At 44.7% G+C, this 17,378-nt stretch overlaps 1 protein-coding gene across 1 annotated transcript in view; it reads left to right on the top strand.

Moving 5' to 3' along the window:
- The window catches only part of LOC137416275 (uncharacterized), a 91,836-nt gene that overhangs the window by 44,871 nt on the left and 29,587 nt on the right, over window positions 1–17,378 (top strand). The window contains exons 7-12 of the mRNA XM_078769136.1: window positions 1,520–1,606; window positions 4,087–4,128; window positions 4,401–4,449; window positions 9,472–9,546; window positions 14,096–14,166; window positions 14,311–14,367. Of these exons, the coding sequence (XP_078625262.1) occupies window positions 1,520–1,606; window positions 4,087–4,128; window positions 4,401–4,449; window positions 9,472–9,546; window positions 14,096–14,166; window positions 14,311–14,367 (381 nt within the window). The remainder of the gene's footprint in view (window positions 1–1,519; window positions 1,607–4,086; window positions 4,129–4,400; window positions 4,450–9,471; window positions 9,547–14,095; window positions 14,167–14,310; window positions 14,368–17,378) is intronic.

The following is a 17,378-nucleotide window of genomic DNA, read 5'->3' on the forward strand; positions in this document are numbered from 1 at the left end:
TAGTAAAGAACTCTCCATGCAGAATACCAGATTTTCACGTCTCAGGCGATTAATATCAGCCGAGACGGATGGTCGAACCAGCTTTAACTGTGAGGTGACCTCCCGATGATGACGGTTATTTTTGGCGCGCACAGGAATGAAGAGATGCGAGATGTTTACCTGAACGGAACACACGGGTTTATTCCGAAACCACAACAAATAAACATGACAGTAAAATGCAACACAATGGTTTAATGAAAATAAAACGCGGATGAAATAAATGTTTTGGTAAAACTAATACCTGACTGTGTGACGCCTCCACACACTGATTCGCATAACACACACAGGCGAAAATAAAACGAAAATAAAATCTTTGTGTGCCGGCACTTATCTGTGTCCCAAATGGCCCTTTTGAGATTGGTGGCGGTAACGATGTTCAAAGCCTCCCTCGCGGGAAGCTCAAAATGGCGGCAGCACCACTCGTCAAAGGCACTTGCTTTCGAGCCTGTGGCAAGCTCATTAGGATGGCCTCCTTTCTCCTCCACTGCCTCGCTCGTGGCCCACTCTGCCTCCGAAGAGCACCACAGCCACCAAAACCTCCCTCACGTCGGTCCAGAAAAACCGCTCTCCCTCACAGGAATACAAAGATAATCAGCCCACCGCTCTCTTTCAGCACAATGACCAAAGATGGCAAAGCCTTCTTCTCCGATCCCGAGCAGCAGACGCGCACTCTTCTTCCTAACTCCTGAGAGCCAATCATCGAACGTCCCTCAGTTCGCCCCACCCACATCCTACAGGCCAATCGCGTACCTCGGGGCGTGGCCTGCCGGCCTTCTTCTCCGCCCATTGATTCTCCACCTCTACTGGCCGGGTCTTTTGCCTTATTAGCTCCATGAGGGCAGGCCCAGTTCGGCCGGGATCACATCGCCGGCCCTGCTTGGCTTTTGCCAGGGTTGTTGCAATTTAAGGGTTGATTTACATGGCCAGCCATGTCAGCCAAAAGGTTGGGGAAAATTTGCAGAGGATGTGACGCACAGTGGAAAGCTAACCTTAAACCCGAGAGATGATTAGCACGTCACCACCCCTCGTGTGATGAACATTTAAACAACCTTCAGCGACGTTTTCTCTACTTATTGCATCGAATATATCCTGCTCGTCACACGGTCCATGCTACTTTCTGCACAATTTTAACTCTCCTATGGTATTCTTTCACCTACCCCCCCATAAACATAACAATATGTTAATGATGATGTCATCGGTGCCTCCATTAGGATGTCATAATTTGACAAGTACAAAACTTCATCCGATGAAGATGGAATTTTTTGAGCGTCATCTGGGGATAAATTGGTGTAAAAAATAAAATAAAAAGATGACGTCATAGGTCATGTGGTTCGGCCGCCATATTTGTTTGACCACATTAACCTTAAAAACCAAGAAAAACATGTCCTGGCAAGGGTCTGCAATCTCTGATTACTCTTTCTTGTTTCTATTTCATTTCAGAAGCACTGTTGTGAAGCTCTGTTTGTGCCTTTGTTTTCAGGTCGGGATGTGGGAGGTTATCTCCAAAATTGGAGAAGGAGGTTTTGGATTCGTTTACAAAGCAAAGAATGTCATCTGCGCAAATGAGGTACAAGCTTGTGATATACTTCCTGTGTCTTCATTTCACTTTCTGGGAGATAGAACAGCTCACGGGAGAGCGAGATAGAACACAGAACTGAACACGGTGGAAAATACAGATAGCAAGCAGTGTAGAGGGAAACAACGGAGAGACACATGGAAGAAGGATGAGAGCAAAGGGATCGGGAAATTCTCCTGCATCTGAATTTATCTTCTCTATTTCTGATGAGATGAACGATGCTTTTTCTTTTGACTTGCAGGGCCCACATCATGTGGAGAAGATTACATCATAGATGTGATTTCAATGAACAAATAATGTGTAATCTGTGACAGATGATGGTTGTGTGTCAGAAATCTCACCAAAAATAATGGGGGAAACCCCTTGATGCAAAATTGAGGGGGCTTCTTCATTCCTACCATTGATTTTCATTTTATTTTTTTCCCCAATTTGCAGTTTGATGCCCATCACTGCCCCCCCCCCTCCCCCACCCCCTTCTACTCCCTTATCCCTTGAACCTCAATGTTTGGGCTTCATGAAAAGCGCTATACAAAATAAATGAATTCTTATTATTATTATTACTTCCAATTCTTAACACTCGAATACATTCACTTGTGGTGTGCTGATGTAATCGTTTACCTAGTCCCCTTTTTATCGTCCGTCTGTGTGAAGTTGTTTCTTTCTACAATTTATCTCCGACGTTGGCTTCAGTATAAACAGGTATAATAATTGTACATCACGACAAACCAATGTCATATACAGACTTGGCATATAATATGGAATTTTTTTTTGTCTTGACTTGGGTTTACTTTCTTAATTCAGTATATCAATCTGGTGAGTTTCTTTTCCCCTTCCGTGATGTCTTTGTTGAAAGAACCATGTCACTGATTGTCTTTCGCAGCAAGAAGTCAATAACAGGATTATATCACAGGTGGCGTGACAAAATGTAAGGACAGGTACATTTGACGATTGGCTTCACAATCGGGTATATAAGGGTTGTTGCGTTCTGTAATAGTGGAAAACAACTGCTGCACGTCTACAAACGTTATTGCCGCTTCCTCTGGAGATGGTCCGTCAACTTGACAATGCTGTTTGTCATGGAGTGGTGGCTTTACGAAATTCTGGCATGAAACAGCGTGCTATTGCTCGGCAGTATGGCATCACTCAAGGTCAGGTGTCAAAGATCCTGAAACGAAATGCTCAGATGGGTGTCCCTACTCCAATACCGAGGCCAGGAAGTCCACGCAGAACCACAAGGAGAGATGACCGCCAGCTGCACCGGTTAGTCCGCAATGGCCGTACCAAGTCAGCAAAGCCGCTTAGGGCTGAGTGGCAGCAACTGACAAATGTACCTGTATCCAGAAGGCTAGTCAACCAACGACTGGATCAAGCAGGCTATCGTGCCAGGCGTCCCCTGATAAAGCCACGCCTGACTAGACAACACAGCCAGCGCCGATTGCAGTGGGCCAGGGAGCACCGTCAATGTCAGCCAGGACACTGGAATCACGTGACCTTCAGTGACGAGTCTAGATTTCTGGTCTATCGTCAAGATGGCCGCGTCCGAGTGCGCAGACAAGTGCATGAGGCCACAACGAAGATTGTATAGTGCCAAGAGTCCAAGCTGGAGGTGCTGGGGTGACCGTTTGGGCTGCTTTTCATGCAGGGGGCAAAACTGACCTGGTTGTTCTGAATGGAAACCTGAACCAGTTCAAGTACAGGGTCATTCTTTAAGAAACATTGCTTCCATTTGCTCGTGCAGCCTTTCGAGGAAACTTTGTCTTCCAAGATGACAATGCACGGCCTCATCGTGCTCGCATGATCCAACACTTTCTTGCTGACCGTGGTGTAGAGCATATGGAGTGGCCTGCCATGTCCCCGGAAATGAATCCGATAGAGAACTTGTGGGCAGAATTAACGCGTCAAATCAACAACTTGGACCAGCAGCCTACCACTGTGCGTGAATTGCAGCAGACTATTGTCACTGCATGGCAAGCGATTCCTGTTCAAACCTTGGCAAATCTCGTGAACAGCATGCCTCGACGTGTACGTGCTCTCCTGAATGCTCTTGGGGGTTACACGAAGAACTGAACTGTAATTTTACTGTCTGTAATCCCAGTCATAATTTAGCTTTTGTTTTTGTTGAAAATATTTTTGGCTAATGTGCAAAATACAGAGATACTTCTGGAAAACGTACAGAAGTTTAACACAGTACTGTCCGTGAATTGAGTTCGATATCAGTTTCCATCACTTTCAAGGATCAATTTATTTGCTTCGAAATGTCAAATGTGGTTTTTGTTTCTTTTAAAGGTCACATTAACAAAATCTCGAATAATTTCAACATAATTCCAATTAACTATTGGTTCTAAGACATCTTGAAAAGTAAGTTCACCCCCACAAAAAAAATATTCCATATTAAATGCCAAGTCTGTATTTTACTCATTTTCCCACAATGTATCAGATGTTATAATATGATATATTGTCGCCTCTTTTAGGTTGCTTTGAAGGTGGCAAAATCTTTACGAGATGGAGCAATGGTAAGTTTGTGTTGAGATTGGGATAGTGGTATTTTTAACTGTTGAACTAACAACACAGTTCAACTTACCTCTGAACTGTCCTGGTAGAATCTTTGTCTGTGATACATCTTTGTCTCTTGGCTCCTGAGGCCATGCGTCTCTGTGTGAGAGTTACAATCTTGTGGTTATTGTGATGGGGTGACTTAACCTGAATCCAGCTTATTGAAAGAATTTGTATAATTTTATCTTTCTCTGTTTTCCTTCATTGTTTTTTTTTTTGTTTTTTTTCCCAGATGTTGCATGAAGCTTCGATAATGAAGTCACTAAATCACCCAAACATTAGTAAGTATGGATTTCACTCAAACTTATTGAAGTTTGATTGCAATAGAATATATTAATATAATAATAATAAGAATGATTAGAATGAAATGCACCTCTTAATATCAATTTCATTGAAATCAAGAAGGAATTTGATCATGTTCATAGAGCAAGCTTGTGGAAAATACTGAGATCTTATGGAATTATACAGAAGATGATCACTCTCATAAGCAAATTATTTTACCACTTTGAATGCAGTGTCATCCTGAACACCTCCTTATCACAGTGGTTCCTGGAAGAGCCTGGGGTTTGCCATGGTTGTATTATATCACCTATCCACTTTCTGATTACTATCGACTGGATCATAAGGAACACCACATCAGATAGACCTCGAGGCATCCAGTGGACTCTTTCCACCCAACTTGTAAATCTGGAGTTTGCTGATGATTTGGCTGTTTTGTCATTAAGGTACACATATTTGCATGGACAAACTGACAGGCTAGCTATCCAGAAGAAGGACAGATCTTAATATCAATACCACCAAGACCAAGGTGATGAACATCAACACCGTAACTCCTGCATCCATTACTGTAAATGGAGAAGCCCGGGAGACTGCAGATGAGTTTACATGCCTTGGCAGTCTAATCAGCAAAGACAATGGAGCTAAGACAAGTAAGAATCCACAAAGCTTGCAATGCAATCGCTCAAATCCATTGTATCTGGAAGTCGAAGCAGTTCAGCCTGAAGAAAAAGATAAGATGTTATAACAGCAATGTCAAGTCTGTTCTTCTGTATAGCTCTGAGTGCTGGCGGTTAATTAAGTCAGATATGTGCATGGTGGAATCTTTCCACAATGGATGCCTATCGAAAATTTGCTGCAGCTTCTGGCTAAATACGATATCCAACAAAGACTGACATGAAATAACCGGTTGCCACAGAATTGCCCTTGAAATTCAGCGTCGCCGCCTCCAATGGCTTGGCTACGTGCTTAGAATGTCCCCTGACCGAATCCCCAATGTTGCATTCGGATGAACTCTGCCAGGAAGGAGGGAACCAGGCAGGCCAAAAACAACTTGGCGAAGGACTATGGTGCCGGTGTGTACCCCGGTTTCGAATAGGTACACCGTATCCCTGCATGTCGTAAGAGGCGACTAAAAGGGCTGGCGTCAGGAAGGGCATCCGGCCATAAAAACATTGCCTCAAAAAGAGAGAGAACCATGACAATTACAACTACACATGGGCAGGGTACAGCCCGAAGTACCCTATGGGGGACCCCACTCCCTCTTGTCAAAACTCAAGGTGGGGAACCCGATCAAAGCAAGGGTGGAAATCACTCCATTTATGACGACGAAACGTCTGATTCCCGACGTGGAGATCGGTTTCTGAGGTTTGGGACATTGAATGTAGGGACAATGACAGGGAGATAAGGAGAAGTGGTGGAAGTATTGGTCAGAAGAAGAGTGGACATATGTTGTGTACAGGAGACGAGATGGAAGGGAAGTGGTGTGAGAATGGTAAAGGGTAGGCAGGGACAGAAATACAAGTTTGTGTGGCAAGGGTGCCCAGAATACGTGAATGGTGTTGGTGTCCTGTTTTCTGAGGAGTTTGTAGACAGTGTGGTGAGTGTGACTGGAGTGAGTGAAAGGTTGATGATGGTGAAAATGATGATTGGAAAGCTCTTGGTGAACGTCATCTCAAGATATGCTCCGCAGGTTGGTCGGAGCGATGAAGAGAAGGACAAGTTCTGGTGTGCGATAGAGAAGCTGATGTAAAACGTGAAAGATGAGGAAGTTGTTGTGGAAGGAGGAGACCTAAATGGACATGTGGGAAAGAGTATGGACGGTTTTGAGGAAGTTCATGGGGGTTATGGATATGGTGTGAGAAATGGAGAAGGGGAAAGGATTATGGAGTTTGCTCATGGAGCTGATTTGTTGATTTGTAATACTCCGTTCTAGAAAGAGGATAATAAGCTTGTTGCATACACGTCAGGTGGGTCGACGACAACTGTTGACTACCTGCTGGTGCATAGGCGAGATAGGGGGCACCTCGGGGACACAAAGGTGATCCCGGGGGAAGAGTCTGTTTCACAACACAACTTGGTTGTCTGCGACATAAGGGTGAAAGTTGCGAGGAGAGCTCGGCGGGTGAAGTACCAACCTAGCATGAAGGTGTGGAGGTTGAAAGAGGTGACAGTGAGGGAGACATTAAAAGCGAGGCTGAGTATGGGCGAGGATGATGTGGTTGAGCTTGAAAGTAGTTGGATGTCAATGAAAGATAGTCTGTTGGGAGCCGTTGGTGAGGTATGTGGATGGACAAAAGGACCACCGAGGCACTCGGAAACATGGTGGTGGGATGATGAAGTTGGAAAGAAGATTGACGAGAAGAGGAAGAATTTCAAGGAGTGGCGGAAGGCAAAGGGTATGGGGACAGAAAGGGCAGAGCATGAAAGTTATAAGGCAGCCAAGAAGGCTGCATAGGAAGAGGTAGCAAATGCGCGGGATGCATGGAGGAAAGTGTTCGGAGGACGCTTGGATTTGGAAAAGGGTCAGAGAGTGGTATTCAGGATTGCAAAGCAGATAGCGAAAGAGAGGTGTGATGTGATGGGGGTGCATTGCTTGAAGGATGAAGTGGGACAAATCGTTGTGGACCCAGATGGAATGAAAGTTAGATGGAAGAGATACATGGAAATACTGTTGAATGCAGAGAATGAATGGGATGGAAACATCGAGAGTAACCCAGTTTTAGGACTGGCAGAGAAGATAACCGAGAAGGAAGTTGAGGAAGCGATAAATTTTTCCCCGCAAGCGGGGGTTGGCCTTTTTCGGGAACCGTGGTTGTTGTTTTTCGGTCCCCTTTTTTGAAGCAATGTTTTACGGCCGGATGCCCTTCCTGACGCCAACCCTTTTTGCCGCCTTTAACGACAAACAGGGAATTACCAGTGAACTGGTACTCAATTAGCCGACCTCGGAAGGATGACAGGCTGAGTCAACCCCCCTGGCGTTAATTCAGCGATTGACCGGGATTCGAACCCAGGATCCTAGGATCCTAAGCCGGCACCTTAGCCGCTAGCCCAACACCAGGGTTAAAGCAATGCCGCTAGCCCAACCGATAAAAGCAATGAAGAGTAGAAATGCGGGAGGGCCGACTGGAATGGTGGGAGGTATCAGCCGGAAATTGGGGTGTGAAGAGAATGACAGAGATCTACAATCTGGTGGTGAAAGAAGGCCGCATTCCAGTGGATTGGGAACTGATTACCTTCGTCCCTCTCTACAAGGGGAAATGTGACCCTCTGGACTGTGGCTCGTATCGAGTGATAAAGTTGTTGGAGCATGGAATGAAGGTATTGGATAGGGTGTTGGAGAGGAGGAAAAGGAAGAAAGTGAAGATTGACGAAATGCAGTTTGGATTTATGCCAGGAAGAGGAACGACAGACGCGCTTTTTATTGTGAGGCAGTTGCAGGAGAAGTACATGGAGAAGAGGAAGAAGTTGTTTCTTGGGTTTGTTGATCTGGAGAAAGCATTTGATAGGGTTCCACCTGAAGTAGTGACATGGGCATTGAGGAAGTTAGGAGTGGAGGAATGGTTCATCAGTCGTGATGGCAATGTACAAAAGAGCGCGCACAGCTGCAAGGACCAAGGAGGGGAACAGTGGTGAGTTTGAGGTGAAGGTGGGAGTGCATCATGGGTCGGTACAAAGTCCACTACTATTTGTAGCTGTGATGGAGGTGCTGGCTCGGAACGTAAAGGAGGGTTTACCGTGTGAGTTGTTGTATGCAGATGATCTGGTGTTGATTGCAGAAAGTATGGACGGACTGAAGGAGAAGATGAACAAGTGGAAGGAATGTATGGAGACAAAAGGTCTGAAGGTGAATATCGGAAAGATGAAGGTGATGGCAAGTGGTAAAGCATGTGGTGAGGTGGAAAGAACTGGGAAGTGGGCGTGTGCTGTATGCAGTAAGGATGTTGGAGTGAATTCCATTCAATGTACAATGTGCGCTGAGTGGGTTCATCAAAAATGTAGTGGTTTTAGAGGGTCATTAACCAGTGTGGCAGCTACATTGCAGTGTAAGGTGTGCACAGAGGGAGCTGCAGATGGAGGAAATGTTGAGTTGGATCTTGGAGACGGCATGAAGCTGGAAGGTGTGAAAACATTTTGTTACCTAGGAGACATGCTGAATGGAGAAGGTGGATCAGACTCGGCAGCGGTTGCTGGAGTGAGATGTGCATGGAAGAAGTTTCGGGAACTGAGTGGCATGCTGACGAGTAGGGGAGTGTCGTTGAAGCTGAAAGGAAAGGTGTATGCTGCATGTGTGAGAAGTGTTATGATTTATGGGAGCAGCAATGAAGGCTGGAAAGGGTGGAAATGCGAATGGTTCGGTGAATGTGTGGAGTATCGTTGAGAGAGAGGAAGACAAATGATGAAATGTGAAAGATGATGGGAATAGAGTCTGTGATGGATGCTGTGAAGAGGAACAGGTTGAGATGGTTTGGTCATGTGTTGAGGAAGGATGAAAGTGACTGGTTGAGAAGAGTGATGGAAATGAATGCAGAAGGAAGTAGAGGATGGGGAAGACCGAGAAAGACTTGGCCAAAGATGGCCGAAGAAGAAATGCGGGCAAGGGGGTTAACATGGGGAGATGCAAAAATAGGGCAAAATGGAGAAGATTGTCAAGGGGACCGCAAGGCCAACCCCCGCTCTTGCAGGGAAAATGGCCTTAAAAAGCCTGTTGTTTGTTTGTTGAAAGACTATGGTAACTGATCTGAATGAGTTGGGTCTATCATGGTGTGAGGCACAGAATGTAGTCATGTGAAAAAGTAAGTTTACCCCATGTAAAGTTTTGTCTTTTTCAACATATTTCTACATACAGCTATTTTATCTTCATTTCAACAATATTGATCGATAAAGGTGATAAAATATAACAAATACCAGGAAACATTTACATTTTGTAGTCCATTGTATAATTTAAATAAACATAAATGCAAATTTCGGATGTGGAAAAAGTATCGCCATATTAACGTATGCTCCACCATCTCATTTCCCTTCAGTAAAGTTGATCGACATCCCGATAAAACATCCATGCAGTCACCGCGTCGTCCTGGTTTTGGAGTATGTGGAAGCAGGTGAGGTTTCTGACGTCATTTTGCTGAAAAGCCACTGTTTGTGTCTGTCAAGTCCACTTTTACCTGAGTCCCTCAATAAGTTAGAAATTAGTAAACATGAATTTTGATGTGATTGATGGACCATCTCTTTCAGTTCTGACACATCTCAGTTTCACCCGGTCACTCCGGCACGATTGTAAAAAACAACCAACTGATCGTTTTTCCTGGTCAAACACAGGAAGTGGTTCGGCTTCTTGACTTTATAGGCTTCACCATCAGCCATGACGTGGATCACATATCAAAGCTGTCTTCCAAACTGAGCTGCAGATTCCATCATTCCAAATAATTCCTCAAACTCATAGTCCACAAGGTGTCTGTGTTGTCCAATGGAGACCTCTTGAGAGCTTTATATTCCACAGGATCCTGGAGACCCGTTTGTGATTTTGCTGCCCTCTCATTTAGGTGATGAGATGGCAGCATCACAAACTGATTTGATTTCTGTTTAATAAGAAGCTCTCAAAATTATTATCATATCAGGTGATGAGGCTGAAACACATTGCCAGTTCCTAACATGGCAGATGGGGTGGCTCATCTCATTTATGCGACCTGTCAAAAGGCAGAGTGTCTTGGAAGAGACTGATCTAAGTCGCCCAATCCTTCACTACACAAGTTCCTGCACTAATCGCCTCCTGGTTAAACTCAAAGTGCACACTTTACACACACCTCAACTTTTTTGTTCCTCTTTTCTTCAATTTCTGCAATTGCCCTACGGAAACTATTCAATCACATTCTCCCCTCAAAGACTTAATACCAGTTCCCGCTTCTGGTTCCTCTGGTGAGGAAGCGTCCTTCCGAGCTCTCCACGTCATCAAAGATAAGTATTTTCACAATCGTATTTTTGTCCAATTTGTACTGGTTATTTTACTGTGTGTGTTCACTGTGTTTTTCTAGTTCGACATTGGTTTGTATTCTTGCAAACTTGTGTGTAATTAGTCATTTTGTTGTTCACGCCGTGTGTGGGGACTGCCCTCTCGGCTTCCCGTCGCGTTGTCGAATCACTAAACCATCGTGTTGTTCACCCCCTATTTCCCCCGAACACCTTACACTTTGTTTAGTCTTAAATCTAAAAAAAAACAATCCAAATAATAATTTCCTTTTCTCCTTACGGCTCCCTCCCCCGTGTGCGACCACGTGTTGTCTCGCCCCACCCCCTTTATCTCCTTTTCCTTCCACCTCTCCAGCCGATACTCAACTTTCCAATTCTTGTTTTCACCATGCTCATTCAACCCTTTTTCTCTCTTTCTCAGATCCATGCCCTCACCTCAGGGAATTTTTCCAGATAGTTTTCATGGTTTTGTTTTAAAATATTTGAACTTCCCCTTGCAGTCCTGTACTCAGTTGTATATTACAACATGCTCTTTTTCTTCCTCTTTGAAAAGCTGTCTTCAATTTCCTCTTCAAATCATTCCATTTCAAGAAAAATTCAAAATCTTACTGTTCTCCCTTTCTGCATTCTCTGAACTCACCTTCATTCCACCGCTACTCTAACTTTTTCAAACGGATCTCTGACTTTAAAATTACAAGAAACCCAGTTTGTAATAAATGTTCGTTTTTCTTTTGGCGTCCAACACTTTCTAAACTCCCCTCGTCCCTCTCCACCTAAACTCCCCCCTCACCCCTCCCTTCCGAAACTCACCCCTCACTCCTGCCCTCCTAAACTCCCTTCTCACCCCTTCCCTCCAAACTCTTCCCTCACCCCCCCCCCCCCCCCCCCCATTCAAATCTCTACCCACCATGTTTCTCCCCTCTCACCCCTTCTCCTCAAAGCTGACTCCTCCCTGCTTCCTCTCCCTTCCAACTCATACCTCCACCTCCTCCAACCTTCTACTTCGCTCTGCCCCCACCCTCAAACAACACCTTCTACTTCGTTCTGCCCCCCCCCCCCTCAAACAACACCTCACTGTGCCTCATCCCATCACCGACAAACCATTTGTCCTCATCCTTTCCTTTCTCCAAGCTCTTCTGCAATCTCCAAAGTAAAGTGCTCTCTCTCTGTTGTGAAAGTAGAGCCAGAGACTGCAGGAAAGGAGGCTTTATTGCAATCGACCAGGTGCATCTATACATAACACAAGATCATAACATTAGTCTACATGATACAAACAAGGCATCTCAATACATTTAAAATGAGGCAAACTACGAAGCAGCAAATTAATAACTCTTACCTCGATCTCAACGAGTCATAGCAGCAAATATGGCAGTCTCCCACTCTCACAGCTGATTACATATGCAAAACTGCCCATCTCCGCAGGGCCCACCCCTGCCAGACAGGTATGTGTATCACGCCAGCAACTGGCTTGTACCCACTGGCAAATCCATCTCTCTCTGTACCCACCTTACCCAGTTGAACGCAGCCACTCCTGGACTCTGTGTCCTTCTCTCCTGACAAGGTGAAGTTTCTGCCAAACCTTGACTCTAATTCTGCAACTGGACCAGACGGCATCAGCCCACGGGTCCTAAAATCCTGCTCTGCCGCTCTGTCTTACCCTGTCTCTGTTCTCTTCACCCTCTCTTTTGCTCAGTCATCTTCCATCTTCTTGGAAAACAGCCAACATTACCGCTTTACACAAAAAAGGTGCAAACACAGATCTTTGCAACGACAGGCCAATCAGCCTGAATCCCAATAATCAGCAAGGTCATGGATTCGATCATCACTTAAGACATCAAATCCTTCCTCTTCTCCAATGGCTTGATCTCTGATCATCAATTTGGATTCAGACCAGTTCACTCTACTCTGGACATGCTGCTTCTGCGGTCTCAACATGGATGGAGGTCCTCAATGCCAAACAGGAAATCAGAGCTGCTCTGTGCTTTTTCTGATCTTCATTAATGATCTCTCTGCCTCGACATCTTTTTGCTGATGACTCCACTCTCTGCCGCTGCATATCTCAACCCTCATATCTGCAGGCTGCAGCCTCTTCACTCTCTGCAAACTAGGATAAACTCACAAACTGGTCAAACAAATGGAACATGTCTTTCAATCCCGACAAATCTCACACTCTTACTGTGGCTCTCCGGAAAGACCGACTGGACAACCCACCCATCTACTTTCTGAACAATCCTCTCCAATAAGTTCTGTCACTCAAGCTTTTGGGTCTCACTATCTGCCATGATCTTTCCTTGGAAAACCACATTTCCAAGCTGGCCTCCAAAGCCAGTCGCCGACTGGGCAATTCTCCATCGTGCGAAGTCTCTCCTGGGCACTTCTCAGCTCCTCACCACACACAAGGCTTTCTCCACAGCTCAATGGAATACTGTTCTCCCCTCTGTGCTGGTGCTCCTGCCTCCCACCTCGCCCAGCATCACGCGGTTGAAACCAAAGCATTCAGAATCATTGGTATCTCTTGCGGTGAAGCTGATTCTGAGGGCCTTTCACTCGCTCACCGCAGGCAGGTTGGTGGTCTTTTTGTCTTCTACCGACTCCTCTCCGGCCTCGCTCCCCCTGCTCTGTCTGTGCTCTGTCCGCCACATATTCCTCCAGGTCGCACAAGATCTGACAGCAAGACTCTTCTGCTGAAGCTGCCAAAATCAAGACTCTCTGCTTACCTTCACTCTTTCATTCCTTCTTTCTCCAGCCTCTGGAACAAACTCCCACACTCTCTTCAATCCCTCTCCTCCCTCCAAGTCTTTAAAACAGCTGTTCACCACCATGTCTTATCCTCCCCCATCCAAAACCTTGATCTTTTCTACCCCCGTTAATACACCCCAAATCCACCTTTTTCAATCTCCGACTTAATTCCTGAAATTCCTCGTAGTGTCCAATTGTTTTATACCATGCACCCCTCCGCCCTCCCCCCAGCCCTCTGCCTTCCACAGATCTACTGATGTCCTTGTTCTCTACTGTTGTTGTGCTTGTGTGCTTTCCTATATCTTTCCCCTCCTGTCTCCCACTCCCTTTATTGTATACGTTATGTGGCCGTGCATGTTTTCGTGTTTAAGGTGTTAGCTCTCACACGAGCCTCGATTCTGTATACCCCAAAAAAAAAAATACAGGTGGTGCACCACCCATCTCATGTCACCCTCCACCCTTTCCTCAATATTTTTCCTTTCCCAATGAACACTCTTTTCATTCTACCCTTCACTTCCAGTGTCCTGTGTTTACCCTCCCCCCCACCCACTCCCTCTCACTCTCCCTGTCCCTCTCCCTCTCCCTCTTCCTCTCCCTCTCCCTCTCCCTCTTCCTCTCCCTCTTCCTCTCCCTCTTCCTCTTCCTCTTCCTCTTCCTCTTCCTCTTCCTCTTCCTCTCCCTCTTCTTCTCCCTCTTCCTCTCCCTCTTCCTCTCCCTCTTCCTCTCCCTCTTCCTCCTCCTTCTTTCCCCAATTTGTGTCCAACTATGGCCCTCTATCACCTTGCTCTTTCATGACCTTTTTGTTTTTATCTTTATCATTTTGTGTTTATTTTAACAATGAAACATTCAAATCTTCAAAAACAAAACAACTTTTCCTCGTCTCGTTTCTTTAAAATGAAGAATCTCATTGCGTTGCCCTTGTATGTTGCTGTCTGATGTGTGCAGGTTCACTCGCTTCCCAAATTCATCTTCTGTGGAAACGTACAGAAAGAGAGTTGTGGTTTCCCATGAAGCAGGTGAGCTGAAGTTGGTTTCAGCCTCAGTATGATGTTTCTGATGTGGTTTGAAAGAGGACAGAAAGAATTGCACTCAAAATTGTAAAATCTTAACAACCACAATCTGTGTCCATGTTTGAATATTTCATCTCCCTCTTCCCCCAGATGGTTGCAGCTGTTGAGTACTTGCACTCCTGGAACATTGTGCACAGGGATATGAAGGTAACCAACTACACCAGTGCAGACCGTGATGCGTTCCTCATAACACGGCAATGAAAACCATTTTTTGGTGGAGCAAAGGAAGGAATGGGAGTGGGAAGTAGAGGGGGAAGGAAAGAAAAAAATTCGTATTGTTGGGAAGAAAATGATGACCTACAATGGAGGGAAAGAGGGGGTGGTAGGGATTTGTCGCATATGGACCCTTTTGTGTTCATTGCATGATGAGTTCAACTTGAAATATCAATAGAAAGTAAGATATCAAATTAAATTAAATACCCAATCCAGCTCGGTTGTTGTCTGTGAAAAAGACAGCCCCCACTGTTGGAATTTGTGTTTAATTTTGATTTCTCTATTCACGGCAACATTGTGAAGATGTTGTATATTTCCTCTTTGAAGGTTGCCCATTTTTCTGAAACTGATTGCCCTCCTGGTGGTTTATTTCAATTTAAACCCACTCTCCTCAAACTCTCAAAATTTACCTTCCTGACGTCTAATAACCTCATCCTACAATCTCAATCTTGTCTTCACAGAATCCAATTACACACACTATGTTATGGTCACTTGTCCATAAATGCTGTTCTTCCTCAACCTTGTCTCCCATATTCAGATCATTGCCTTACTCACAAAAGTACCCGGCTTTGCCAGGTAACACTGAGTCACTTCCTGACGGGAATATGAAGAGAGTGGGGAGGAGAGGAGGGAGGGAGAAGGGTGGAGGGAAGAGGTGGGAAGGGAAGGGGTGGGAGAGGAGAGAGAGAGAGGAAAGGGAGAGCCGGATGGGGAAGAGAGAAGAGAGAGGAGGGAGGGTGGAGGAGAGAGAGAGAGAAAGAAGGGAGGATGGAGGGGGAAAAGGGGAGAGAGGAGGGAGGGGGGTGAGGAGGGGTGCGGAAGTGAAGAAGGGGAGGAGCAGGGAGGAGAGAGAGAAGGGAAGGAGGAGTGTTGGTGGGGGAGGAGAGTAATGCCTCATCACATGACGCGACGCTTTTAACTCCGGTCGGGAGGGAGAGCGAGGAGAAGGGTGGGAGCGAGAGGTGTGTGGAAGGAGTGCGCAGCACTTTATTAGGAGGGAAGAGCGAAGAAGGGACAAAGAGAGAGAGTGAGGGGGGTGGGGTAGAAAAGGTTTCGGGGAGAGGGGGAATTAGCAAAGAGAATGATAATGCACTGATAATGATAGGTTATGATGGCCGGAGACTTAATCTGAGCAGTCTTAACTCTTAACTTTTAGCAGTTCTGACTGCTAAAAAACGTTAATTTGTTCTCCGGGTGTCCTCGGACGTCTTCGGGTGGACAGCTCAGATGAAGTACACCAAACAAAAACTGCAACCACAAAGATTTACCTTTAAATCGTCTTCTTTAAATGTTTAAATTTAAACAGTTACATGAGCTTCCATGATAGTTACATGAGCCTCGACTTAGTATACAAAAAATCAAGCAGCAAATCAGCGAAATATGGAAACCACTGAGAGCAGACAAAATGTCAACTTTACACTTGCAATGATACAGTTCGACATGTTGGACAATTTGTTTGAGTTCCAAACACGACGTTGGATTTGTTTGTTTTGAAATAAGCACATTTTTATCGGTATATTAATAAAACTATCTGTTAATACAATGAAAGTATATCGCACAAAAATGTTAGTCAATAAAAAAATGTGTATACAACAGGCATTTTAAGGCCATTTTCTCTGCTAGAGCGTGGGTTAGCCTTGCGGTCCCCATGACAATCTTCTCCATTTTGCCCTATTTTCTGCATCTCTCCTTGTTTAACCCCCTTGCCCGCATTTCTTCTTCCACCATCTTTGGCCAAGTTTTTCTCGGTCTTCCCCGTCCTCTACTTCCTTCTACATTCATTTCCATCACTCTTCTCAACCAGTCACTTTCATCCTTCCTCAACACATGACCAAACCATCTCAACCTGTTTCTTTTCACAGCATCAATCACAGGCTCTATTCCCGTCATCTTTTGCAATTCATCATTCGTCTTCCTCTTCCTCTCTCTCAACGATACTCCACACATCCACTGAACCATTCGCATTTTCACCCTTTCCAGCCTTCGTTGCTGTTCTACGATCATTACCCATGTCTCGCTCCCATAAATCATAACACTTCTCACAAATAAAATAAAATCACAATAAAATCTCAAAATAAATCTCACAAATCCCAATAACAAAATGGGTATGTAGAAAAAAAATGGAGCTCTATCTACTGTAATGCCATGGCTTGCAAAAGCAGCCTGAATCTTCTATAAATGTGAAAATCAAGCAGAAAATCAGAGAAATGTGCAAATCACAGCGAGCAAACAAAATGTTAGACTTTTACTTGCAAAGCTGGAGTTCAACACGGTGAAGTTCCAAACACGGTTTTTTTTTTTAACAAGTATATTTTTATAGTAGATATTTTAATAGAACTATATACAACTGTACTAATATATAATGAATGTAGATCGTGCAAAAATGTGAATCAATGCGATCTGGTGTAATAAAAAACTGTGTCTGAAAAAACAGAAAATAAATCTTTGGGACACCACCTCTTTAATACTTTAAGATATATGCAATCTCTGTCCATCATCCAGAGGGAATTAAAAAAACAGATCGCAGGTATAGTGGAGTGACACCCTATCCCATGGAAGTATGAATCAAGTTTAAAATTATAATTACTAGAATATAAGACCCGTGGCTTCGCTGACGGAAATACCATTCTTTGCTGCAATGGTTAATCTTTGGGGGAAGAAAAAAAAAGGATTCCTGGAAGATTCTGCTCTCCGTGCAGGGATAACCAACATCACCTGTTGGCATTTGCAGTATTGACCGTGTCTATGTACCCATAAAAAAGATTAAACAAAAAAAAATAGTTTTTGGATCACAAATATTCCCCGGAGTTACCCGAATCCACCTCAGTTGGATTTATTGAAATCCGTTAATCCATTCTCATGTTTTAACACGACAAACAGACAGACAGACATGGCTCCTTTTATAAAACACGAGAATATAAGACCCGTCGCTTTGCTGACGGAAA

This window comes from Myxine glutinosa, unplaced genomic scaffold, assembly GCF_964187855.1.
Source record: "Myxine glutinosa unplaced genomic scaffold, kmMyxGlut1.1 SCAFFOLD_1376, whole genome shotgun sequence".
NCBI classification, from domain to species: Eukaryota; Metazoa; Chordata; class Myxini; order Myxiniformes; family Myxinidae; genus Myxine; species Myxine glutinosa.